Genomic DNA, 26365 nt, shown 5'->3' on the forward strand with positions numbered 1-26365 from the left:
CTCTCTTCCTGCCCCTCCCCACCCCTCCCTCTTCCCCACTTTCCAAGTCCAGAATCAGTTGCCTCCCATTCACTCTCTCTCCCTCTTCCCCCCACCCCAGGGAATCCTGCACTTGTTCCAGCCACATCCCCACTGCTCCTCACCCCCCATTTCTCCAGTATGCTCAGTCTCATCTCTCTTTGCCAGCACCTCCTGGCACATCAGAGCACGTCAACTGGTAACAGTTTGATCAGACCTGCTTCAAAGCATTGTTCTTCCTTTCCAGAAACCACAGACTCCTCCCTCTCCAAGCTTCTTGGGAATTTCTTTCATTGTCATGTCATGATCTCAGGCTGCCATCCTCACCACACCTTCCTGAGAGTAAGCCCCATTGAACAAAATAGGACTTACTTCTGAGTAGACCTGCTTAGGCTTGTGCCCTTAGTTATATTAATTAAATTAATTGTGACATAATAATGTAATTAAAAACTGGTCATGTGCCTTGACAACTTTAGTGCCTTGTCAGTGTGCCCTGAGCTGAAAGAGGTTGCAAGTGGCTGCCCTGCACCACTGAGTGGAGGGGGAGTGCCAGGGGGAGGGGCACCACTTGAGAAGCAGGGCTGCAGGTGCAGAGGCGGAACCTCTTGCGCAGGGGCAGAGTTCCTGGCCGAGCCTGCTGCTACTGCGGCAACACCAGGCATTGAGCCGCCTGCCCTGACTCTGCGCATGCGCAGAGAGCTTGCTCCGGCTTTGGGACGCTGGAGTAGCACCATCGAGCGAGCGAGTCCTAGAGCGGCGCCCTCCTTGTGGCCACACGTGTGCCTTGATTGGTTGACGTGCTTTGACTGTGGGTGGGAGAGGGGAGGGCTGGGGTGGAGGGGGTGTGTGGCCTGCCTGGGGCAGCCTGAGGAGTTCCAGTCACCTGCCCCATTGCTTCCCCCCAGCCAGGAGGTGAGGGGTCATTTCTGCTGGGGGGGGGGACTGGAGAGTCCCCCAGCAGGACCTCTGAAGGGACAGGCAGGGCTGGAGGGGGCAGGCTCCCTGGCTGAGAACTCTCTGCCCCCCAGAGGAGACCACTGTATGTGGGGCTGGAAGGGAGTCCTCCATCTGGCACCACAATGAGGTGGGGGTCCCTTGCCAGGGGAACAGAAGCAGAGCCCTGAAACCTATGGGCTGCATACAGGAGGAGAACAGGTTGTGCAGGACAGAGGCACAGAAGAGGGGAGAGGCTCAGTGGCAGAGATGTGTGGGTCAAGGGCATGGGATGAGACTGCTCAGCCTGAGGAATCCAGTGTACGTGGGGGCTAGAGGAGAGTCATGTGCCTGGCACCGCAATCGGGGGGGGGTCCCCTGTCAGAGTAAGAGAGACAGGAGTCTGACACTCAGGATCTGAGCAAAGCAATTTGTGCAGGACAAAGGTACAGAAGAGGGGAGAAGCTCAGTGGTAGAGATGTGTGGGTCAAGGGCATGGGATGAGACTGCTGAGCCTGAGGAATCCGGTGTACATGGAGATTGGTAGAGAGTTCTGCACCTGGCACTACAATGGGGGGTCCCCTGTCAGAGTAAGAGAGACAGGGGTCTGACACTCAGGATCTGGGCACAGCAGTTAGTGCAGGACAGAGGCACAGAAGAGGGGAGAAGATCAGTGGCAGAAATGTGAGGACTGAAGATGGGTAAATGAACTGCTGAACCCAAGAACTACACTTCCCAGCAGGCAGTGGAAAAGGGGGGGTCAGAAGGCCTGAGACCAAGAGGAACAGAGTGGGAATAGGTGTGTGCGGGTGGCTGAAGGTTGAAAGAACAGAAGTGGAGTGTTTTCAGTTGCAGAGAGGTCAGGGATGGGAGCTCCGGCCTGGGCTTGCACACGATGTGCTAGGGAAGCCTGACAAGACCCCACGGGGCTGCACCTATTGGACTGGCAGTCCCAAGAATTTGATTCAGGGCCTTATTAGCCCCCCCCTTAGGGGACCCTGTTGTCATACATCTCCCTCTGATGAATGTTGACACCCCCATCCTTTATGTACTCTGTTCAATCATTTCTTAGCCAGAAGTTGGGGTGATTGCTGGAACCTACCAGGGTTAGCGCAGAGTGGCAAAGGATCTTTGCCAAAGGTCCTCTCTCTCCACTCCTCTAGCCCTGACTGGGTTGGCCCTTGAAGATAGCCAGCATCCAGCCTTGCCAAATTCCTCCATGAGTCTGTCCAATCTCCCTTGCAGCTGTCACCACAATTAGGAAAAAGAAATTCAACTAAGGACACCCAGGATGAAGCATGCATACAGGATGTAAACCTCTTATTGTCTTCCTCTTTTCTCTCCCTGACAGTTAGTGGAGAAACAGAGTCTGTGCAAACCAAACTGACATGTCCTTAGAGGGAGAAGCAGAAATGGCTGCTGCGTTTCCAGGCCAGGTAAGGGAGATGAACAGGGGATAGCTTGGGCTTCTGGCTCACAAGGGTGTTTCCTGTTGGAGGGACTGCCAGATGGTAGAAGAGAAGAGAAAAGACTGTCCATATTCCCCACTTCTTCCTTTCACAGATCCTGCACCAGCCAGAAATGCACAGACTTTCCTCAGGTCTTGGCAAATCTACATGTTTTTTATTATAGTCACAGCCTGGGTTGATCTACTGACAGGGAATCTCTCATTTTTCTTTCAGAGCCCCATTTCATTTGCAGAGGTGGCCGTGCATTTCAGCACTGCAGAGTGGGCTATGCTAGACCAACACCAAAAGCGCCTGTATGAAGCAGTCATGATGGACAATTATGAGAGTGTGACCTTTTTAGGTGAGTGCTTTGTAGGTAAGGAGGGTCCTTTGTCCCATAAATAAGAGATGCCCCATCTGGGAATCTCTGCTCCACTGGATGTTGGCAGGGGGAGTTCGTGACTTGGCTGCATGACCCAGGCGTGGCTGCTGCAGCAGCACCTGATAGCCCCACATTCTTCCCCTCTGACCCAGCATGGAGCTGAAGTCCTTTGATGAACAGCTCCAAATTGGAGACATTGTGCCATAAAGTGGCTGTAAGGCTTTGGTTATCCTGTCCCTTGACTGCCCTTTGTAGCAGGTGGGCATGTCTTAGTGATCACTTCTCTCTGTGTTTGGGCTTTCTGTCAGTGTGCCAGAAAATGTCCCTGAGAGAATGGCCATAAGGATTCCTGTATGCATTGTGAAGTGGCACTGCAAGATCAGATGGGAAAAGAGCAGGAGACTGATGTCTCTGGAACTTCCCCTTGTATAACATGCAGGGATGCAACATGGCTTTCCTTGAGGGAGAGGTTGCAGTGCAGGGCATAGAATAAGGGAAAGACTAGCCATAGCTTCATTGCAGTCTTATGTCTGCAGACTGTTCATGGCTGTCCTTATACAATCCTGGGAATTGTATAGCACTTTGAAGATCAACTGAAAAAACCTGAGATAATCGCATAGGCTTCGAGGACAGCCACAATTCACACCTCTTTCCTTCCTCTCCTCCACCTTGTCTTCCCTCCCTTTTCCTTCCAACTACTGCAAAATACAGGTTCCTTAGCCCCATGGCACCCTGGGTATTCCTTCTAATTCCTCTACATCCTTTCCTCCCTAAGAATAATTCTCTCTTAGCAAACTTTTTCTCTTACTCTATATATAGCAATAGTTTGTATTTGTGGTGTAGCTATGAAAAAGATTCCTTAGCCCCAGAGCCCTCTGGGTATTCCTCCTATTGTCCCTACGTCACTCTCTCCCTCCATATACTTCCCTTTTCTTTTAAGGATTTTTTTCTCTTATTCTCTGTCCATAGCAGCTCCTATAACTGAGGTATTCAATCTGTGCATCCCACCTCCCTGGTGAGGTGTGGCTAGCTTCCAGGGGTGTCCCCAGGCATCTCTGGGAGAGGGGCTGGGCTGCTCTGCATGTGCTGCTTGCTGACTTGCTGCTTTTCTGCAGCTGTGAACGAGGTGGGTGGGGCAGCGTGAGGCTGGGAGGGCTGTGAAACGTGCTGGGGGGAGGTGGGAGAGAAGGCTGGCTGGGCAGGCAGAGGTGCCGCATCTCATGGAGCTCTCTCCATGTGTAATCTTGCCCCAAGGACTACATTTCCCAGTGTGCCTCTTGCCCTGGGCATCCTGGGATTGGTCAAGGCTGGAGGAGAGGAGAAGAGGCTTCAAACTGGGAGGGTTGAGTTTGCAGCTCAGCAAAGGAGGGAGCCAGCAACACAAGCAGCTCAGCGAAGGAGGGAGCCAGCCTGCTCTTAGTGGGGGGTGTCCAAATGCCCCAGCCTATATCCCTCCGTCTTGCCTGGGGGGAACAGGGGTGGCATCTGCATGCTGGGTGTATGTGTGTGAGCAGCCCCCATCTGCTTTGGGGTGAGTTGTAATCTTGCTGGGTGTGGCTGCAATCCTTTCCACACTTTCCTGGGAGTAAGCCCCATTGACTCAAATGGGGCTTACTTCTGAGTAGACCTGCATAGGCTTGGGGTCTGTGTCAGCTTAACCCAGGATCCCCACCTTTCTCTTTTTCCTCTCCCTTCAAAAAAGAAAAAAAGCCACTCTTGATGGCTTTGTCTCCAAAAATGGATTAAAAATAAAAATCCCCATTTCTTTTCAGCCATCCCCTTTTGCCTCCTTTGGGGGGGGGGGGTACTCTGTTGGCTGCTATTGTAAGACAAAAGGCACAATCCTAGCTAGGTCTACCCAGAAGTAAGTCTTATTTTGTTCAATGGGACTTACTCCCAGGAAAGTGGGGTTAGGATTCTAGCCGAACAGTCTCTGGGTCTCAGTTTGCATCAGTCTGCAATTAGCAGATGCACACAAAACAAAGTCTTCCCCTCCCCCAGCAGATTCATCACTTCCCCCCTCCCTTTCCAAAATCCTCCAGGTGTGCTGCTAACAAACTCAGGGCACAATCCTAACCAGGTCTACTCAGAAGTAAGTCCTATTTTGTTCAATGGGGCTTACTCTCAGGGAAGTGTGGTTAGGATTGCAGCCTCAGAGTGCTGGCAGCCTTGTTTCTAGTGTATAATTATAACACCTTCACCCCCATTTTGGGGGTAACTGAGGTGAGGTGTTGTAATGGGGAGCCGAGGCCAATGGCTACAAGGATCAGGGGAAGCGCGAGCCGGAAAAGTTTGAGAACCACTGTCCTATAAGAATGGTTAAGAAGCACTGACTGGCATTTTGATTCCCCTTCCTTGCCTTTGTAGTGCGATTCCCATAATAAATGTTTGTTTGCTGCCCATTTATCCTCATCTTCCACTTCCTTCCCTCTTCCTTCCAAGCCATTGATCTGTGCCACTGGCCACCGTACAGGGTCACAGCTCACAAAACAGATTTGCTCCATATGCTCATGTTGATGTGTATCTGGAAAGCACTCACTAACAGTCTGTACTGGTGCCCGGAGGAAACAGTGATAGACTATGGGCGCAATCCTAACCAGTTTTCCAGCACTGGCATTGCTGTGCCAGTGGGGCATGTACTGCATCCTGCAGGTGGGGGGCAATCATGGAGGCCACTTCAAGATTTGGCAATATGTGTTCCCTTACCTCAGAGTTGCATTGTCCTTATATCAGCACTGGAAAGTTGGTTAGGATTGTGGCCTAAATGTGGGGTAACTAACTGAAACTGAATTGAGACACAGCAGTGCATTTTTTGTTTTGGAAAGAGACAATTTAGGAAGAGAAGTTCATCCTTTCCTGCCCACCTCCTGAACAAGCTGGTGCACAGTCTGGGCCTGCTTTTGGGCCTAATTTGCTCCTAGAAGTCCAGGTGTCATCTGTAGCCCGGATACTGCTTTGACTGGTTCTATCAGCTACGTCCCTCTCTTGAGAACATGCGACTTGGTAGAAAAAATGCTTCCCATCTTCCCTTAATCTAAAAATGTATAAAAATGTCTTGTTTTTATGCTGGGACATTCTTCTTCATTTCTTTATTCTTTTACCATTTCCTATTCTTGCTGCTCAGTTGTGGCCTCTATTTCTCTGAGATTTAGAGCCCAATCCTATGCATGTCTACAGGTAAGTCACATTATAGTCAATAGAACTTCTTCCCAGGTAAGTGTGGATAGGATTGCAGCCTTTTTCACCTCCACTGAACAAACAAATCATCATATAAATAAAGCTACCTACAGACACAAATTACTGTAGCTTTTCTGGGCCACAGCATTAATTAAAAAAAAAAAAAAAAAGATCCCCCCGCCCCCCCAGTGAACTTTCTGCCTTTGGTCTCTTATTGCATTTCTCTCCTTATTTTAACAGCATTGGTTTGGAACCAGATGGAAAGAAAGACACAGCAGGTTCATTCCCCACACGAAGGAGCCCACGCAGGGGAGAATTCCTATATATCCCATGAGTGTGGTAAGAACCTCTGTGGCTGCAGCAGCCTTATAAATCATCAGAGAACACACAGAGGAGAGAAACCTTACACATGCCAGGAGTGTGGATGGAGCTTCAGTAGAAGTGATGAACTTATGACCCATTGGAGAACTCACAGGGGGCAGAAACCCTATACATGCCACGAGTGTGGAAAGAGCTTCAGTTACAGCAGCAGCCTTACAATCCATCAGAGAACACACACAGGGGAGAAACCTTATATATGCAAGGAGTGTGGAACAAGCTTCAATCACAGCAATAGCCTTATGTACCATCAGAGAACCCACACGTGGGAGAAACTTTATTCTTGCCCAGAGTGTGGAAAGAGTTTCAGTTGCTGCAGCAGCCTTACAATCCATCAGAGAACTCACACAGGGGAGAGACCTTATACATGCCAGGAGTGTGGAAAGAGCTTCAATTACAGCAGCAGCCTTAAAATCCATCAGAGAACACACACAGGGGAGAAACCGTATTCATGTCAGGAGTGTGGAAAGAGCTTTAGTTGCAGAAGCAGTGTTATATACCATCTGAGATCCCACACAGGGGAGAAACCTTATACATGCCAGGAGTGTGGAAAGAGCTTCAGTTGCTGTGGCAGCCTTACAAAGCATCAGAGAAAGCACAGAGGAGAGAAACCTTATACGTGCCAGGAGTGTTCAAGGAGCTTTAGTCGGAGTGATGAACTTATGATCCATCGAAGAACTCACACGGGGGAGAAGCCCTATACATGCCAGGAGTGTGGAAAGAGCTTCAATCACAATTATAGCCTGAAGGTCCATCAGAGAACTCACACAGGGGAGAAACCTTATACATGCCCGGAATGTGGAAATAGCTTTATTCGGAGCGATGAACTTATGATCCATCAGAGAATTCACACGGGGGAGAAACCCTATATATGCCAGGAGTGTGGAAAGAGCTTCAATTACAGCAGCAGCCTTCTGTACCATCTGAGATCTCACACAGGTGAGAAACCCTATACATGCCAGGAGTGTGGAAAGAGCTTCAATCACAGCAGCACCCTTACAGTCCATCAGAGAACACACACAGGAGAGAAACCTTATACATGCCAGGAGTGTGGAAACAACTTCAGTTCCAGCAGCGGCCTTATATACCATCAGAGAACGCACACAGGGGAAAAACCTTATGTGTGCCCAGAGTGTGGAAAAGGTTTCAGGAACAGAGGCAGCCTTAGAAGGCATCAGAGAATGCACACCGGGGAGAAACCTTATACATGCCAGGAATGCTCAAGGAGCTTCAGAGGCAGAAAAGAGCTTAGGACCCATCAGAGAACTCACACTGGGCAGAAACCCTATATGTGCCAGGAGTGTGGAAAGGGCTTTAGTCAGAATGGTGCACTTAAGGCCCATCAGAGAACCCACACAGGACAGCAACCTTACCATCCCTCAGCGAATCCAAGTAGGGGAGAAATCCTATATGAGCCAGGAGCACGAAAAGAGCTTCAGTAGCAGCTGCAGCCTTGCAGTCCACCAGAGAACCTGCACAGCAGATAAACCTTATGCATGCCAGGAGTGTGGAAGGAATTTTCTTTCTAAGTTGAGTCTTGTGTATAAAAACGGGAGCATAATGATGGCAGGTGGGGGAAGATTTTCAAAGCCGAGTCCCTTTCTTTGCATCCACAACTTTATTTGTGAAAAATTCCAACCAGTTTCCCAGTATGAACCTGAAATGGGTTTGAAGTAGCTGTTCCTCCTGGTTTTTGAAATACCATATCCCATACCTGCAGATTTGATATCTGCAATTTCAGTTATCTGAAATGGGGGTTGGTGCCCCCAGGTCCTTTAATTTGATTTAAAGGCTTCCCGGACTGCCAATAGTCTTCCTTACACTGGTTGCTATAAGCCTATTGGTTTATAGTGATGCACGGATGCCTCCCAACAGCCTGAACACTTGAAAACACTTGATCGAGATTAACAGGAAGTGGGGCGGTGTGGAGGTGGGGTTCTCCATATCCGTGGTTTCCATATTCTGTGGAACCGATACACCCACGGATACAGGGTCGTGCCTGTACTAAAGTTTGTGAAGGAATGCACTGCTCGGCTTTTGTAGAGATGCTGGAATATGCTTGGTCTTAGTTTGGAATGTCTCCAGCAAGCCAAAGCGCTTCCATTCAGAGCCCTAACAGGACTCTTAGGTGGCTCAGGGACATCTCGCATGGTGTAGCCCAGGGGTGCTCACACTTTTTTGGCTCGAGAGCTACTTTGAAACCCAGCAAGGCCCGGAGATCTACCAGAGTTTTTTTTACAATGTTCGCAGCCATCATAACATACAACATTTATGTGTACAATGTATGTTGGTGTACCTTGAGCCCCACTGAGTATAACAGGACTTACTCCTGAGTAGACATGCCTAGGATTAGGCTGTGAGGCTGCAATCCTAGCCACACTTACCTGGGAGTAAGCCCCATTGAGTACAATGGGCCTTACTCCCGGCGTTTCCTCCCAGAGGCACCTGAAGGGGGGGGGGGTCCGCACTCCGCGATCTACTCATTTTGCCTTGCGATCTACCGGTAGATCGCGATCCACCTATTGAGCACCCCTGGTGTAGCCTCTTTGTCCAGGTTTTCAGCCAGGTTGTCCTGCTTTGTCCAGGTTGTTGAGGAAGTCTTAGGGTTCAAGGCACACTTACCTGTGAGTGAGCCCCATTGAGATTTATGTCTGAGTAAGGCATTCATAGGATTGTGCTGTTAGCCTCTCTGTTTATTCCTCTGCGGTAAAGGTCCTCAGCTCCTGTTCAGCTGCATCTCAGTTGCTGTCTACCTCATGTTCCAGTTCTGATCACGATCAGAATATGAACCTCCTTTTCTCTCCCCTTTCTAATGACTCCTAGTGCTCCTAAAGGCGCCTTGTGTGCGTTTCAGGGAGAAAGGCAGGTTACAAGTCCAATAAATAATAATAATAATAATAACTTCACTTGCTCTTCACAACTAGAATGACACTGTATTCCTTTACACTCAAGTCATTTGTCCCGTTCCTAAAATGTTAAACATACCCCAACTCGTCTCACCCCACTCTGGCTAGACTGCACAGGTCCTGTTAGCATCCTCCAGGAAGTGCAAGTGAAAAAGTGGGAAGACCACAAAGCAGTGGTGCTTGTTTGCTGCAAGATAGATTTACAGCCTAAGTTTTACTGAACAGAATAGGCTTAGTCTTACTTCTGGGTAAAATACTTATGACCATTTTTAAACACCTCCACTGATGGGGCAAAGGAGATGGCTGCCTCAAGTCCACTCCATTTTGGCACAAGCTGTGTTGGGTTGTTTCTGACACAGTTCCTCCTCCGTTGGGCAGCTCTCTTCACGTTTCAGAGAGGCAAGCCTGCATAGGTATGTGCCCCGGCTTCTCCTGTACTGCAGTCCTTAGCAGCTGCTCTGCTATGTCCTCCCTCTTCTCCTGGAAGCAGTAAAGTTGAACTAACCAAGCCTTCCACTTAGCCCTATGCTTCCACTAGCCCAGCCCTAGGCTGACAGAACAACTGACACCCACTCAGATCCTGCTGTGGGGACTTCCTTCCTCTTGCTTGCAGTGGACCCTGTCAAAACCAAGATGAGGACAATGGTGGGATGGTGAAGAACAAGAAGGAAGCCCTCTTTCAGTGGTGGCCAGACCTAGTATGTAGTTGCTGCAGCCTTGCTCTGCAGGGGATCGTTTCCAGTGTTCCAACAGCATGGGAAGCATCACAGTGTGGCTCCTTCCTGGGCCTCTGGGGGACCTCTGGAAATCCATGGTCGTGGCCATGATGCACCTTCCTCCTATGTCCCCTTTGTTGCTCCCAGGAGACAGGAGTGACATTGGTGGTGGGGGGGGGGGAGTAGCCAGAACAGCAGCCTCTTCCAGCATCGAAGGGGGCCAAACCCACAAACTGTTCTAATGAAACGACATTGAATCCCATAAAAATCCCACTGATACCATTATTGGATACTACTATTTCTCAATCTTGTTGGGACTGTCCTTAGACAAATCTCATGAGGGAGGTTATAGGTATACCCATTTTGCAGTTGAGGGAAACTGAGATAATTTGCTTATTTATTTTCAACCTTTTTTAAAAATAACTTCTTTTGGCCCAGCAGAATAGAACTAGTAATTTTTTTTCCCTTCCCCTTCCCTGGTTCCTTCATCTTCATAAGAGTTCCTCCTCTCCCTCTCTCTCTTCCCCTAAAAGCCTCCATTCTCCTGTGCATATTTCAAAGTTTCCCACTATGTCACCTTTTCCTGATGGCTGACTAGTGCAGAAACCCAGTTCAGCAGAGACTCATTTCATTGCTTTCGCTCCTGTCTCTTTCCAGTTAATTCCCCTTATTCAAATGCAGCTGTTCACAAGCATTTTTTCACTTGCCATTTAAAACTTTATAAAGCTCTGTAACTGATCTCCTAAGCCAAGAGTGGCCAGACTCGCCACCACTGCATAACGGAAAACTGGTCCCCGTTCAGACCGGTTCTTTCTGTTCTGCTTTGGCACCTCTCAAAGTCCTCATTTGGGGGACAGTGACACTCTAGGCAGTCGTGTTATCTGCCCAGCATCCCAGAAGGCCAGGTGCCAGGTCATCTAGGCAGACAGGAGTGCCCAGAGTGTCTCTATCCCCCGAATGAGGGGGGTTTGGAATGAGGGGGGTTTGGCGTGGCGCCGAAGTGGAATGGAAAGGTCTGCTCACAGCGCGGATGGATTCAGCCAAACCCCACATCCAGCTGTCGGGCCAGGGTTTGACCAGACCTGTCCTAAGCAAACGTGCCTTTTTCTTGTTTGCCCATATTTTTTAATATAGTGGTTCTCAAACTTTTAGCACCTGGACCCATTTTTTAGAGTGAGAAACTGTCAGGACCCACCGGAAGTGATACCATGACTGGAACCGATGTCATCAAGCAAGGGAAATTTTTCACAATCCTAGTCTGCAATCCTACCCACAGTTACCCAGGAGGAAGTCCCATTTACTGTCATTGTTAAAAGCGTATACATAAGTAGCCTATACAAAGTACAGATGTGTAACATTTCCCCAAGTGCAGTCACATACCATGGTAATATCATGTCTAATATATTAAAAATAAAATATTGAAATGAATGGGGGACCCAACTGAAATTGGCTTGTGACCCACCTAGTGGTCACAGTTTGAGAAATACTGCTTTAATAAACTCTTCTTTTGGACGCTCAGTCTTGTGATTACTGGCAGCCTAATTTTGTGGCATTTCGAGGTTGTTGCACCACTCGCCCACCTCAGCAATCCCAAAACTGGCAGATGCTGCTGAATTTGACCTCTTGCTTTACAAATTCTGCCAATTTCCCCACTTTGAGTCAATTTGAGTCATTGTGTGTGTGTGCAAATGACACATGTAAGAACACAGGTGTACATGTAAATGAGCAGTGTTGGTGACACCATCCACTCCTTTCCAAGTTCCATAGTTTAACCGAGTGGAAAAGGCTTCAGGAGTCAACCTCGAGGCAAAATCAGGAGCCGGAGTCCCTTAGGCAGTTCATGGCTGAACACAGTCACGTTCTGGCAACTCCTGCGACGCCGCTGGAACCAACCGTATTGGCTTCTGCCTTTCCATTGGACCATTCCAGCGACGTGGAGAGGGGGGATTTGCTGCCATGGGTACAGCCTATCCTCCATACCTTCTTTACCAGGCTTCGCGCACTGGAGAGGACACTCCAACTTCGCCATACGGCGTCGGCACAACACGGGAAGCAGCAGTTTACCGGTTATAAGTCTTTGCTCGATTGGCGTAGAGCATGACGCCAGGGCTGCTTCCGACGGTGGGAGAGATCATTGCATCTCATTGGGCAGCTACCGCCCGCCTTAAGCTGGGCAGTCCCCAGCCAGTAAGGTGTTGCCTCGCCACGGTCCGTTAACCTCATGGGGTGCGTGGGTTTAGGGTGAAAACCGACAAGCGGATCGACAACTCTGCACCATGCAACAGAAAACAGCAGGCTGTGCAGCATGGCCTTTCCCAGTTTGAAGAGACACTTTGCCAACAGTCTGAGGCTAAGAGGCAAAGAAGGAAGGCCCCTAGCCAGGGAGACAGACCAGGGACAGACTGCACTTGCTCCCGGTGTGGAAGGGATTGTCACTCCGGATTGGCCTTTTCAGCCACACTAGACGCTCGTGCCAGAACCACCTTTCAGAGCGCGATACCATAGTCTTTCGAGACTGAAGGTTGCCAATACTATACTAAGTTTAACCGAGAGGCGTTGCTAGGGTTTGAGTCAGTCCCATGATGGGCCTCCTCCTGTGTCACCATGCAGAATAAATTACAAACCATACAACCTAAATGCAGGGGCATCACTGGGGTTGGTGTAATCCCCCAGAACTTTATTTTTTTAAAATATATAATAGTACAGGTCACCCAACAAGTCAGCAAGTAACAATCAACCAGTGGCCCACTTGATGACACTGGATAAGAGGCCTAGTTTAGCTCTGACAGATGGAAATAAGAGCTTATTCATACCAACACCTTATTGGTTTCTCTGCTGTGTCATAATAACACTTCATTGGTTCACACCTGGTAACGCCTTTGGAGAGGTCCTCTGAGCACTTCCTGAACTGCTTTGGTTTTTTCTTCCTCAATAGTTGGAGTGTATTGCAGACTATTTGAAAGACAATACCTGGAATAAGTGCTATATTATTATTATTATTATTTATTAACAGTATTTATATACCACTTTTCAACTAAAAGTTCACAAAGTGGTTTACAGAGAAAAATCAAATAACTAATGGCTCCCTGTCCCAAAAGGGCTCACAATCTAAAAAGATGCAAAAAGAACACCAGCATACAGCCACTAGAACAGACACTGCTGGGGTGAGGTGGGCCAGTTACTCTCCCTCTGCTAAAAAGAGGGGCACCCACTTGAAAAAGTGCCTCTTACCCAATTAGCAGGGGTACTAGGTATCTATAGGAAGAGAGACAGTTGGGCAGTGGGCCAATTCATTGGTAAGAAAGCAGAAATATGATGTGTGCTCTTTGTAACTGGGTGTGAGAATATATCTGCCAGCTGGCATGGTTTTCCATTTGCAAATCAGAGTCTGCATGGAAGTAAACTGGGGACAGATATAAATTTCCTTTTGTACAGAGCCCTTGGCAGTTGGTGTGCCCCAAGTATTGGCACATGTTGAATAATGATCAAATGATCAGGATGTGGAGCTAATGCAGCATTTCAGAGTGGTAAGAAGGTTTCCCCATGGTTATGGAACTAGTGGGAATGGTTACATTGAAAGGAGGGAGATGGGTTTACAAAAAGAAGCAGGGGATCAGAAAGTTGAGAGCCTTAATTTTCTGCAACATCTTTGGAAGTCAGCACCTTTCACCAGTGGAATTCTGCTTTAAAGGAACCATGAAATGGCCTGAGGAAGAGAAAGGAGTTGGGGGGGGGGGAGAACAAGACATCCAGAAAAGGAGACATGAGAGGAAAGATGAGGTGTGGGCAGAGATGCAGCCACCTACTGTGCATTTGTTTTTCCTTTTGGAAGACAGAATATTCTTGCTGGGTTGATTAACATAAGAAGAGCCCCACTGGATCAGGCCAAAGGTTCATCTAGTGCAGCTTCCACTATCTCACAGTGGCCCACCAGATGCCTCAGGGAGCATTCAAGACAACAGGAGACCTGCATCCTGGTGCCCTCCCTTGTGACCTGAACATAAGAGCCTGGCTGGATCAGGCCAGAGGTCCGCCTAGTCCAGCTTCCTTTATCTCACAGTGGCCCAGCAGATGCCCCAGGGAGCACGAAAGACAACAAGAGACCTGCATCCTGTTGCTACAACCTTGCACCTGGCATTCTGAGGTAGCCAACTTCTAAAACCAGGAGGTTGCACATACCCATCATGCTTGTAACCTGTGATGAACTTTTCCTCCAGAAATCTGTCCAATCTCCTCTCAAAGGCATCCAGGCTAGATGCCATCACCACATCCTGTGGCAGGGGGTTCCACAGACTAACCACACACTGGATTCTAAGAGGCAAGCTGGAGATCTGGCCAGCACCCCTGCCTTTCTTGCTCACGCATCTGCTTCTCTCGCACAGGTATGGTCCACTACTCCCCCCCTCTCTCTGCCCAGCACATAGTCCCAGATCTGGGGCTCTGGACCCCCCTCCACCTCCCCATAAGAGGTGCCTCTGCCTTGACTCTTCCAGTGCAGAGGGGAGAACTCTTGGCAGAGCCTCCAGCTGGAGTATAAGGCAGTCTCAGCAGACAAAGAGGCTCATGCTCTGGCTCCACGCAGGCGCAGAGAGCTCAATTCCAGCTCTCCTTGTCACAACACGTGCAGCTGTTTTCATAGGTGGCTCCTGGGCACAAAGACTGCATTTCCCAGAAGGCCCTGTTGTGACCTGGAAAAAGGAAGGAAGCCTGGCTGGGGGGGGCTTGGAAAAGGAGGGGCTTGGAACCCTGAGACCCAGAGAAAGAGAGACAGGCTGGGAGCAGGTGAGTGAGGTCGACCCAAGGCCCAGCCAGGGAAGGGGGGGGATCTGGGTGGCAGAGGGGGAAGGGAAGGGGGCTGTGGCTTGGGGAAGCTTGGCAAGGAAGCCCCCACAGGGACTGCACTGCTGCACCTGTTGGACTGGCAGCCCCTGGTGTCTGCATCAGGGCTTATTCAGCCCCCTCTGGGGATGCTGCTCTCAGGTTCCTCCCCATTTTTTCTCACCCCCCTTTCTTGCCTGCTCCATTCACAGCCCAATCCTATCCACACTTTCCTGGGAGTAAGCCCCATTGACTCTAGAGGGACTTACTTCTGAGTAGGCATGCATAGGCTTGGGGTGCCGGTCATCCGTTCTTCTTAGCCAGGAGCCGGGCTGGAACCCACAAGGGTTGAGAGCATAAGAAGAGCCCCGCTGGATCAAGCCAAAGGCCCATCTAGTCCAGCCTCCTGTATCTCATGTTACCCACCAGATGCCTCAGGGAGCCCACAAGACAACAGGACACCTGCATCGTGGTGCCATCCCTTGTCAGCTGAACGTAAGAAGAGCCAGTTCCCTTTTTAAAAGCATCCAGGCCAGATGCCATCACCACATCCTGTGGCAAGGAGTTCCACGGACTAATTACATGCTGAGTAAAGAAATATTTTCTTTTGTCTGCCCTAACTCTCCCAACTCTCAATTTAAGTGGATGTCCACTGGTTCTGGTATTATGCAAGCGGTAAGAGAACATCTTTCTATCCACTCTGTCCATCTCCTGCATAATTTTGTATGTCTCAATCACGTCCCCCTGAGGCACCTCTTTTCTAGACTGAAGGGCCCCAGATGCTGTAGCCTGTCCTCGTAAGCGGGTGCCCAGCCCAGTAATCATTTTGGTTGCACTGAGACCAAGCCGTTTTTGTTAGCACCAAGAGGCAAAGATCCTCTCCTTCTGCTCCTCCAGCCAAACTGCCTGTGCAACTGAAGATTGTCAGCCACAGCCATTGCCACATTCCCCCATGAATTTATTCAGTCTCCCTAGCAGCCTTCAGCACAATTAGGACAAAGGAATTCAACTTCCTTAAGGAAGCATGTAGACAGGATAGAAACTTCTTACAGTTCTCTTCATTTTCTCCTTGCCAGATAGTGGAGAAACAGTATCTGTGCAAACCAAACTGACATGTCCTTCTGGAGAAGCAGAAATGGCTGCCACTCATCCAGGCCAGGTAAGGGAGATGAACAGGGGACAGCTGGGGTCTCCTCCTGGCTCACAGGGGTGCTTCCTCTTGATGCGACTGCTAAATGGCAGAAAAAAGAGACTGTCACCAAGCCTTACTTTCCCCTTCCAGAGCTCTTGCATCAGCTAGAACACAGATTTTCCTCACCTCCTGGCAAACCTCAACTTTTTCGATTACAGTCATGGCCTGGGTTAACCTACTACTAGGGAATCTCTCCTTTTTTCTTTCAGGGCCCCATTTCGTTTGCGGAGGTCGCCATATATTTCAGCAGTGCAGAGTGGACTCTGCTAGATCAACACCAAAGGCACCTGTATGAAGCAGTCATAATGGACAATTTTGAGAATGTGACCTTTGTAGGTAAGGAAGGTGTATTCACCCGTAATTCATGGGTGCCCCGCATGGGAATCCCAGCACCATTGGATGTTATCAAGGAAAGTTGGTAGCTAAACAGTGTGACCTGGTCATGTCTTCTGCAACACCTTGATGGCTCCACATCCTCCCCTTCAGGCCCAGCATGGATCTGGGGACTCTTGACGAAGGGGGTAGACCCAGACTGGAGACATTGCACCACAATATGGTTGGAAATCTTTCAGCATCTTGTCCTTTAGATGCCATTTGGAGAAGGTGGGCTTGTATCAGAGAACTCTCCTTGGTTCCCAAACTTTAGTTTGTCGTGACCCACCTTGTGTTCCACGATGGGTCGCTACAGAATGCTTCCCCCAAAAGCCTTACTTGGAGTCCCTATAGCTTCCATTCGCAGCTGGAAGGCATTCTGAGGCCCCAGAAGCTGCCTTGAAGGACTCCAAGTTAGGCTTTTGGGGGCAGACTTGAGCATTGGAGCACAACCCACCATGCATTGGGGCACACCCCTCCAGTGGGTCATCACCCACAGTTTGGGAAATGCTGCCCTAGAGAGAAACACCATAAGGATTCCTGCATATACTGTGAAGTAACAATGCGAGGGAACATCAGGGGACAGATCTCTGGCTACATTTGGAACTTGTCCCTGTATAATGTACAGGGTGCAGGGATGAAATATGGCTTTCTTTGCAGGAGAGGTTGGAGTAGAGTGGAGAACAAGGGAAAGACTAGGGATAGCTTCACTGCAGACTTATGTCACTGTACTGTTGTGAAGGCCGTCCTGATAGTATCTTGGAAATTGTAGTTTTTGAACGGATACGAGTCATCTCTGCCCTTTTCTCATCTCCGATACAATTATTTTTGGGGTCTAATGTGTGAGAAAAACAGACTGGTAACATAATTTTGAAGCTCAACTGGCAAAAAGTCCAAGGTAACAATATCAGCAGAGGAAGGCAACAATCTGCACCTCTTTCCTTCCTCTCCTCCACCTTGTCTCTTCTCTTCTCTTCCTTCTAGGTATTGTGAAGCCCAGGTTCTTTAGCCCTAGGACACCCTGGGCATTCCTCCTAATTCCTCTAAGTCCTAATTCCTCTAAGTCTAAAGAGTAATTCCCTTTTAACAAACTTTTTCTCTTACTCCACACATAGCAACTGTTTGTGTTCATAGTGTAGGCTAAGAAACATGGACTGGCATTTTTCTTTGGATTCCTCTTCCCTACTTTTGCAACATGATTACTTTTGCAGATGATTACGGGGCTGGGGCACCTTCCTTATGAGGAAAGGCTACGGCGTTTGGGCCTCTTCAGCCTAGAAAAGAGACGCCTGAGGGGGGATATGATTGAGACATACAAAATTATGCAGGGGATGGACAGAGTGGATAGGGAGATGCTCTTTACACTCTCACATAATACCAGAACCAGGGGACATCCACTAAAATTGAGTGTTGGGCGGGTTAGGACAGACAAAAGAAAATATTTCTTTACTCAGCATGTGGTTGGTCTGTGGAACTCCTTGCCACAGGATGTGGTGCTGGCGTCTAGCCTAGACGCATTTAAAAGGGGATTGGACAAGTTTCTGGAGGAAAAATCCATTATGGGGTACAAGCCATGATGTGTATGCGCAACCTCCTGATTTTAGAAATGGGTTATGTCAGAATGCATATTCTTCTTCTTCTTCTTCTTCTTCTTCTTATTATTATTATTATTATTAAATGGGTTATGCAGATGCAAGGGAGGGCACCAGGATGAGGTCTCTTGTTATCTGGTGTGCTCCCTGAGGCATTTGGTGGGCCGCTGTGAGTTACAGGAAGCTGGACTTGATGGGCCTATGGCCTGATGCAGTGGGGCTGTTCTTATGTTCTTATGTAACATGATCCCCATAATAAATGTTTGTTGCACATTTATCCTCACCTCCCACATCCTTCCTTCCTTCCTTCCTTCCTTCCTTCCTTCCTTCCTTCCTTCCTTCCTTCCTTCCAAGCCATTGGCCTCCGCACAGGGTCATAGTTCACAAAACAGATTTGACCTGTGTGCTCATGTTAATGAACATCTGGTAAGCACCTTGTAACAGTCTCTACTGGTGCCTGGAGGAATAAGCAATGTACTAAATTTGGCGTAATGGACTAAAACTGAATTGAGACCTTAAGAGAGGTCATTTAGGAAGAGAGGTTCATCCTTTCTTCTGGGGCTTTCCTATGGGGCCTGCCATCTGAACAACCCGCTACAGTCTGGGCATGCTTTCACACTCTGATTTGCCCCTGATTTGATTTGTTCACATGTCATCCTAGTTATATAAAATAACTAGATAATAAAAACCTAGTTATTATCCGTGGTCTGGATACAGGTTTGAACTTTTCATCAGCTAATTCATCAGCTTCAACCATTTCTTGAGAAGATATGTGATTCAGCAGAAGAAAGTATCTCCCCTAAGTCTAAAATGTCTTGTTCTTACATTTAGACCTTTGCTTCTTTGTTGTTTTTCCATTTCTTATGTTCTCCATGTTCTTATGGCTACAACTGTTCTCCAGAACAACTGTTCTCCAGTTGTGGCCTTAATTTCTCAGAGATTTCTTCACATCCTCTAAGGAAACTATTCATATTAATAAAGTCACCTGCAGTCACAAATCATAATATCTTTTCTGGGCCTCAGTATTGTTCAGAAAAAGACCCCCAAAACAATTCCTTATGACTATCAGTCATATTCCTTATGACTATCAGCTACTAACCAGCTGAACCTTCTGTCTTTGGTCTCTTATTGCATTCCTCTTCTTATTTCAACAGCACTGGTTTGGAACCAGAGGGAAAGAGAGAGCCAGCAGGAAATAATCTACACAGGGGAGAATTCCTATACATGTCAGGATGGAGAGAGCTTCAGTTGCTGCAGCAGCCTTAAAATCCATCAGATAACTCAAATGGGAAAGAAACCTTATAAATGTCTGGAGTGTGGAAAGAGCTTCAATTACAGCTGCAAACTGATATACCATCAGAGATCCCACACAGGGCAGAAACCTTATTCCTGCCCAGTATGTGGAAAGAGTTTCTGTAGGAGCAGCAACCTAAGAGCCCATCAGAGAACTCACACTGGGGAGAAACCTTATTCATGCCCAGAGTGTGAAAAGAGTTTCTGTAACAGCAGCAACCTTAGAGCACATCAGATAATTCACACAGGGGAGAAGCCGTTTACATGCCTGGAGTGTGGAAAGAGCTTCAGTCGGAATGACAAACTTGTGATTCATCAGAGAACTCACGTGGGGGAGAAACCCTATATGTGCCAGGAATGTGGAAAGCACTTCAGTCGCAGCAGCCAACTTATATACCATCAGAGAACCCATACAGGAGAGAAACCGTACAAGTGCCAGGAGTGTGGAGAGAGCTTCAACGATAGTAGCAACCTTGCACGCCATCGGAGAACACACACAGGGGAGAAACATTATACATGTCGGGAGTGTGCAAAGAGCTTCAGCAGCAGCAGCGGCCTCATATACCATCAGAGAACACACACAGGAGAAAAACCTTATTCATGCCCAGAGTGTGGAAAGAGTTTCAGGAACAGAGGCAGCCTCAGAAGGCATCAGAGAACGCACAGCGGGGAGAAACCTTATAGGTGCCTGGAGTGTGGAAAGAACTTCAGTCGCAGCTGCAACCTTACGGCCCATCAGAGAATGCACACTGGAGAGAAGCCCTACACGTGCCTGGACTGTTCAAGCAGCTTCAGATGCAGAAAAGAGCTTACGGCTCATCAGAGAACTCATGCGGTGCAGACACCCTGCCTGTGCCCAGAGCTTCAGTCAGAGTGGTGCACTTACAACCCGTCAGACAACCCACACAGGGCAGCAGCCTTACCATCCATCAGGGAATCCAAGTAGGGGAGAAACCCTGTATGGGCCAGGAGCACGAAAAGAGCTTCAGTTGCAGTTGCAGCCTTAAAACTCATCAGAGAACTTGCACAACAGTTGAGCCTTATGCATGACAGGAATGTGGAAATAATTTTCTTTCTAAGTCAAGTCTTACTGAGCATAAAAGGGGAGCACAGTGGACTGTGACCATATATATGATGGTGGCCGGGGGGTGGTGGTGGTGGTGGTGGTGGTGTGGTATTTTCAAAGTCAAGTCCTTTTTTTGCATCCATAAGAACATAAGAACAGCCCCACTGGATCAGGCCATCTAGTCCAGCTTCCTGTATCTCACAGCGGCCCACCAAATGCCCCAGGGAGCACACCAGATAACAAGAGACCTCACCCTGGTGCCCTCCCTTGCATCTGGCATTCGGACATAGCCCATTTCTAAAATCAGGAGGTTGCACATACGCATCATGGCTTGTAACCCATAATGGATATTTCCTCCAGAAACTCGTCCAATCCCCTTTTAAAGGCATCCAGGCCAGATGCCATCACCACATCCTGTGGCAAGGAGTTCCACAGACCAATCACACGCTGAGTAAAGAAATATTTTCTTTTGTCTGTTCTAACTCTCCCAACACTCAATTTTAGTGGATGTCCCCTGGTTCAGGTGTTATGTGAGAGTGTAAAGAGCATCTCTCTATCCACTCTGTCCATCCCCTGCATAATTTTGTATGTCTCAGTCATGTCCCCCCTCAGGCGTCTTTTTTCTAGGCTGAAGAGGCCCAAACGCCGTAGCCTTTCCTCATAAGGAAGGTGCCCCAGTCCAGTAATCATCTTAGTCGCTCTCTTTTGCACCTTTTCCATTTCCACTATGTCCTTTTTGAGATGCGGCGACCAGAACAGGACACAATACTCCAAGTGTGGCCTTACCATAGATTTGTACAACGGCTATATAATACTAGCCGTTTTGTTCTCAATACCCTTCCTAATGATCCCAAGCATAGAATTGGCCTTCTTCACTTCCGCTGCACTTTGGGTCAACACTTTCATCGACCTGTTCACCACCACCCCAAGATCTCTCTCCTGATCTATCACAGACAGCTCAGAACCCCTTCAGCCTATATGTGATTTGTTTTGTGAAAAATTTGTACTCGTTCCGCAGGATTAACTTGTAATGTATTTGATATTACTAAAAAAACAAAGTTAGTGAAGGAATGCGCTGCTCGGATTTTCTAGTGACCCTGGAGTGTGCTTGGTCTTGGGGCTGACATAACCGTGGTGGGGGAGGGGGAGTAGCCAGAACAGCAGCCTCTTCCAGCATTAAGCCATTTCTGCCCAACCTTCCATATATGCAACAAAGACCAAATGTATACGCTTGTGGGCTGGGCAAAAATGGGTTAAAGGGGGTTGAACCCACAGATTGGTCTGATGAAGTGTGTCAAATGCCATGAAAGTCCTGCTGATGTCATTGGATGGTATTGTTTCTCAGTTGCATCTTCATTTGCAGAATGTTGCACAGGTAAACCCATTTTGCAGTTGAGGAAAACCGAGACTGAGATACAGTTGCTTTTTTGTTTCCAAAGCCTGCTCTGTTCTTTAAAACAATGAACTTATGGCCACCTTGCTGTAAAATGGTTGCAGTTCTATAGTGGGGCCATCCTGGAGCAGTCAGCTGCTCCGACTTTTCTAGCTTGTTCCTTTCCACTTTGGTTTTGTGTTATTCAGAGATTTTCCTGCAGCTTCTTCTTCTTTGCAGAGACCTTCAAAGTGGACATAGGGTTGCCACCTCCGTCCCAGATACACCCCTTTGAATCATCCCATCGAAGTGGGAAAGAAGCAGACATGGCCTCTCCCATTGTTATAAACGTCCTCTTTTTCACAATACTGTACGTGTGCAGTCTAACCTAACTCCACTTTGGTGCCTGGCTGGCAATCCTGCAAGCTAGGCAGGGCTTCCCGCTGGAAGGGTCATGCTAATTCAGGGCCCTTAAGGGGTAGTATTGTGGGGTATTTGCAGGTCCCCTTTTCTCTAAGGCACCCGTTCCCAAACGCTGTGGGAATTTGGGAACCACTGTAAGTGCTTGCGGTGGAGGGGTGAAGGCAGCGGTGCCACTGCCAGGGACAAAAGAAGGTTTTTTTGTGGTACTTACCCTTGGCAGTGCCACAGGAGGGTCGCAATGCCTACTTTTATCTGTTTTGAGGCTTGGGGAGCCCTGCAGACGGGTCCTTGGGTTCCCCACGCGCTCTGGAAGGCTGGTGCTGCCAGGGGTAAGTACACAAAAGCCCTCTTTTGTCCCTAGCAGCAGCACAACTGTGGTACTGCCTTTGCCATCACCCCACCCCTTCAGGAGGTAGACACAGGGCTTCCCGGGCTGAGGAGTCACAATGCCCCAGTTTGGGAGCCTCTGCTCCAAGCTGTTGCAGATTTGGGTGCCCCATCTTGGTAGATTTTTGCTGGAATTGCAAGTCCTGCTGCATAATAAATTAACTGCCCAGTCCGAGTGGGTTTAGTGCTGGTGGAATGAGCATTTCACCAGTGTTTGCTGCAAAAGTGCTCTCAAGCAGAACTGGGGGTGGGCGGATGGGGTTAAGGAAGGGGGCGGGTTTGGTGACAGCAGTGGCTGCTGATCAGTGAATGGTTCAAGCAGCTTCCTCATGAGGAAGCCTACACCATGTTCTATACCTTATGAAGCCATGGTTTAGGCTTCCTCATGAGGAAGCTGCTTGAACCATTCACTAACGCGGCTATACCATATCTCCAAAACTAGACGTGATAGGGCAAGATGGATGCCATTTTTGGAATCAGCACCCCAAATATACCCAGGAATTCGTGTAACGTTTAAGGAAGCAAAATGTGCGTTGGCCTGTGTAATGAGACACTTAGAAAAGTCCAATGGTTTTATTTCTTACAATGTGCATCTTTTATTTGATTTTCATTTCAGCACATGTGAGTTTAACTACTACCAGTGCAGAAAGAAAAATTGTTAAACTGTCAGTGTTTCAAACCAACCAAATTGCCAAGCTTTTGGCAGACAAAGGAGATGCTGAATCTTATTAGAAGAAGATCAGAAGACCCCTGCTGGATCAGGCCAAGGGCCCATCTGGTCCAGCTTCCTGTATCTCAGAGTGACCCATTAGATGCCTCACAGCCCAATGGACAGGCTACTATGCATATACCTTGAACAATGATAGGAAATGGAACTTGCTCCTGGGTCAGTGTGGGTAGGATCGGATCGCAGCCTAGGATTGTTGAAGGTTTTCCTACTTGATGCCATCACTTCCAGTGGGTCCTGACAGATTCTCATTCTAAAGAGTGGGTCCTGGTGCCTAAAACTGGAGAACTGCTGTGCTAATGAGACCCTGCCCTTGCTAATGAGACACCTGCAAGACACACGTCGGGGTGCGTCCTGATGTACGGATGTTGCTTAGACTTGCACCCCTCTTTCCCCAGACTCGAGCAGTTGACAACAGAAAAGCAACATAGGAAGCTCCGCCTGAGCCCCGCCTGCAAAGCTTGCCCTGCCCCCCTGCGGCTACGCCACTGCAGCCCGTTCAGCGGAGGCTCCTGCAGCCTGAGTGCCCTGCCCCCCTCCAGCTCCGCCTGAGCTATTGAGCTGAGCCCCCCCAGCAGGCTTGGCCCGCCCCCCTGCGGCTACGCCACCACACGCGGCTCGGCCTGAGCCCCCTGCAGGGCTTGCTCGGCCCCCAAGCAATAAAAGTAACCGGGACGGGGCAGCACGACTCCCCGCCCGGGGCCTTCTCGCCAAGCCCGCCCCTAGGGCAGCGAGGGCCAGCCAGCGGGACTTTTGCGTGCAAGCGAAGCCGGGACTGAGGACTCGAACCCGCGCTGCAGCCGCGCCCTCGGGCTCCAGAGCGGGCGGCCGAGTCCACCCGGCTACCACAGACCTGGCCCGGCAGAGCCACGCCCAGCGCTCTCTTAAGGCGCCTGTGACGCCAGCCGAGCCGAGTGCCTGCCTGGCGCTCCGCGGAGAGAGAGCGCTGCGCTCGCCCCGCCCCCCGCTGCGAGGGCGCCTCTGCTCCTTCGGGGGAGGGACGGTCTCCTCGAGTCTCCTTGGCCTGCAGCTCTCTCCGCACCTACCTGGGAGTAAGCCCCGGGGACTGGAATCGACTTACACCTGAGTAGACGTGCACAGACGGGGCCCACAGCGTTTCTAAGCCGCTTCTGCCCAGCGCTGCACAAACAAAACAGGGACCAATTGGGACAAAAATGGGTGAAGCATTTCCTGGTTGGTTGTTTGCCTCCTAATGCAGTTTCTCAAACTGTAGGTCGGGACCCACTAGGTGGGTCGTGAGCCAACTTCAGGTGGGCCCCCCCATTCATTTCAATATTTTATTTTTAATCTGTTAGACTTGATGATCCCACCGTATGTGGCTGCATTTGGGGAAATGTGACCCATCTGTACTTTCTACAGGCTTCTATGTATTTGCCTTTGATAGGAAATGGAGCTTACTCCTGGGTCAGTGTGGGTAGGATGGCAGCCTAGGATTGTTAAAAGGTTTTCCTACATGATGATGCCACGTCCAGTCATGACATCACTTCCAGTGGGTCCTGACAGATTCCCATTCTAAAGAGTGGGTCCTGGTGCCTAAAGTTGGAGAACCGCTGTGCTAATGAATCCCCCGCCCTTCCCACTTCCAAGACAGGTGTGGAGTGCGTCCTGATGTATGGAGATTGCTTAGAGCTGCACCCCTCTTTCCCCAGACTCAGAGCAGTTGACAACAGAAAAGCAATGGCAGAAATTCTGATGTCAGCCAATACTTTGGACATATGAAGCCCCCATGTGCTGAGTCCAATTCACAGAGACTAATCTTGTCCGCACTGACTCGCCCCCAGCCCTGCAGCATCTCAGACCCTGCAGGTCTTTGCCAGGCCTACTAGAAGATGCAAGGAACTGAGCCTGGCATAGCAGAAACTGGGGCTCTGTTTGTGCTCCTCTCTGGGACCCAGCTGCCAGCTCCATTTGTATTTCATTGTCATGCCTCTAGTGCAGCCCCTTTCAACTAGTGTGCCACAGATGGTCAGCGGGTGTGCTGCCAGAGTTTGGGGAGGGTCATTTATGAGTAGGGCCACTGGGGGATGCAAGCCCCTGCTGTCAATGGTCGTGCCTTGCCAATTGTCAAAAAACGGAGGGTGTGCCTTGGCAATTTTAGCACCTTGTCAGTGTGCCGTGAGCTGGAAAAGGTTGAAAACCGCTGCTCTTGGGGTTCCAACTCTTCAACTTTTCTGCTGCACAAGGGCCACAGCACCACTGCTGCTTTCTTGGACTTTGGTGCCAAGCGGGAGAGAGACAAGCGAGAGCACAGTTAGTTGAATCCAGACCCCAGGCTTCCTGGTCTTGCTGCCCCCAGTGCCCTTCTGAATTAGCTGCTCTGCAATCAAGGGAGGAGAACTGACCTGTCTGGTTGAACCCATTTTTGCCCAGCCCACAGGCGGACACCTTTGATCCCTGTTGTGTATATGCAACGTTGGGCAGAAATGGCTTACATAGAGAAGATCTGGCAGGTGAAGCTTCCTGGGTGACCTTGGGCCACACACTGTCTCTCAGTCTCACCTACCTCACAGGGTTGCTGTGAGGTCAAAAGGAGGGATACAACCCTGAGCTACTTAGAGCAGTGTTTCTCAAACTGTGGGTCGGGACCCACTAGGTGGGTCGCGAGCCAATTTCAGGTGGGGTGGGTCCCCATTCATTTCAATATTTTTAATCTATTAGACTTGATGGTACCATGATCTCATTTGGGGAAATGTTACAGACCTGTACTTTTAAGAAGCTACTATGTATATTCTTTTAACAATGATAGTCAATGGGACGTGCTCCCTGGTAAGTGTGGGTAGGATTGCAGTCTAGGATAGTTAAAAATTTTCTTGCTTGATGATGTCACTTCTGGTCATGACATCACTTCTGGTTGGTCTTGACAGATTCTCATTCTAAAAAGTGGATCCCGGTGCTAAATGTGTGAGAACCACTGACTTAGAGGAAGGTTTCAAACTGAAAAATGTGAGAAATAAACAAATACCGCATGACATTCTGGAGTCCTCACTGATTTGTAGACAGTTTGTGTTCTTAAGATACCAGAGCTGAAGTTACAAAGCCTTATTCCCACACCTTGTGGCTCAATGAGTCATGGAATCTCCCTAAGGGCAAGGCCTCCAGAAAATAGTCATTTCATTTTATATGGAGATTGGAGTCAGTACATCA

At 49.0% G+C, this 26365-nt stretch overlaps 2 protein-coding genes across 2 annotated transcripts in view; one reads left to right on the forward strand and one right to left on the reverse strand.

The window, feature by feature from the left end:
- Positions 1 to 21379, forward strand: part of LOC136641304 (uncharacterized) — a 37665-nt gene extending 16286 nt beyond the window's left edge. Inside the window, exons 14-21 of the mRNA XM_066617018.1 lie at positions 2307 to 2387; positions 2634 to 2760; positions 6199 to 7777; positions 9602 to 9655; positions 14598 to 14740; positions 15853 to 15935; positions 16178 to 16304; positions 19087 to 21379. Of these exons, the coding sequence (XP_066473115.1) occupies positions 2307 to 2387; positions 2634 to 2760; positions 6199 to 7777; positions 9602 to 9655; positions 14598 to 14740; positions 15853 to 15935; positions 16178 to 16304; positions 19087 to 20171 (3279 nt within the window). The 3' untranslated portion in view covers positions 20172 to 21379. The remainder of the gene's footprint in view (positions 1 to 2306; positions 2388 to 2633; positions 2761 to 6198; positions 7778 to 9601; positions 9656 to 14597; positions 14741 to 15852; positions 15936 to 16177; positions 16305 to 19086) is intronic.
- LOC136640318 (zinc finger protein 271-like) overlaps positions 1 to 26365 on the reverse strand; it is a 208097-nt gene that overhangs the window by 128276 nt on the left and 53456 nt on the right. The gene's annotated exons all lie outside the window — the stretch shown is intronic.

Source organism: Tiliqua scincoides, chromosome 2 (assembly GCF_035046505.1).
Source record: "Tiliqua scincoides isolate rTilSci1 chromosome 2, rTilSci1.hap2, whole genome shotgun sequence".
Classification (NCBI taxonomy): domain Eukaryota; kingdom Metazoa; phylum Chordata; class Lepidosauria; order Squamata; family Scincidae; genus Tiliqua; species Tiliqua scincoides.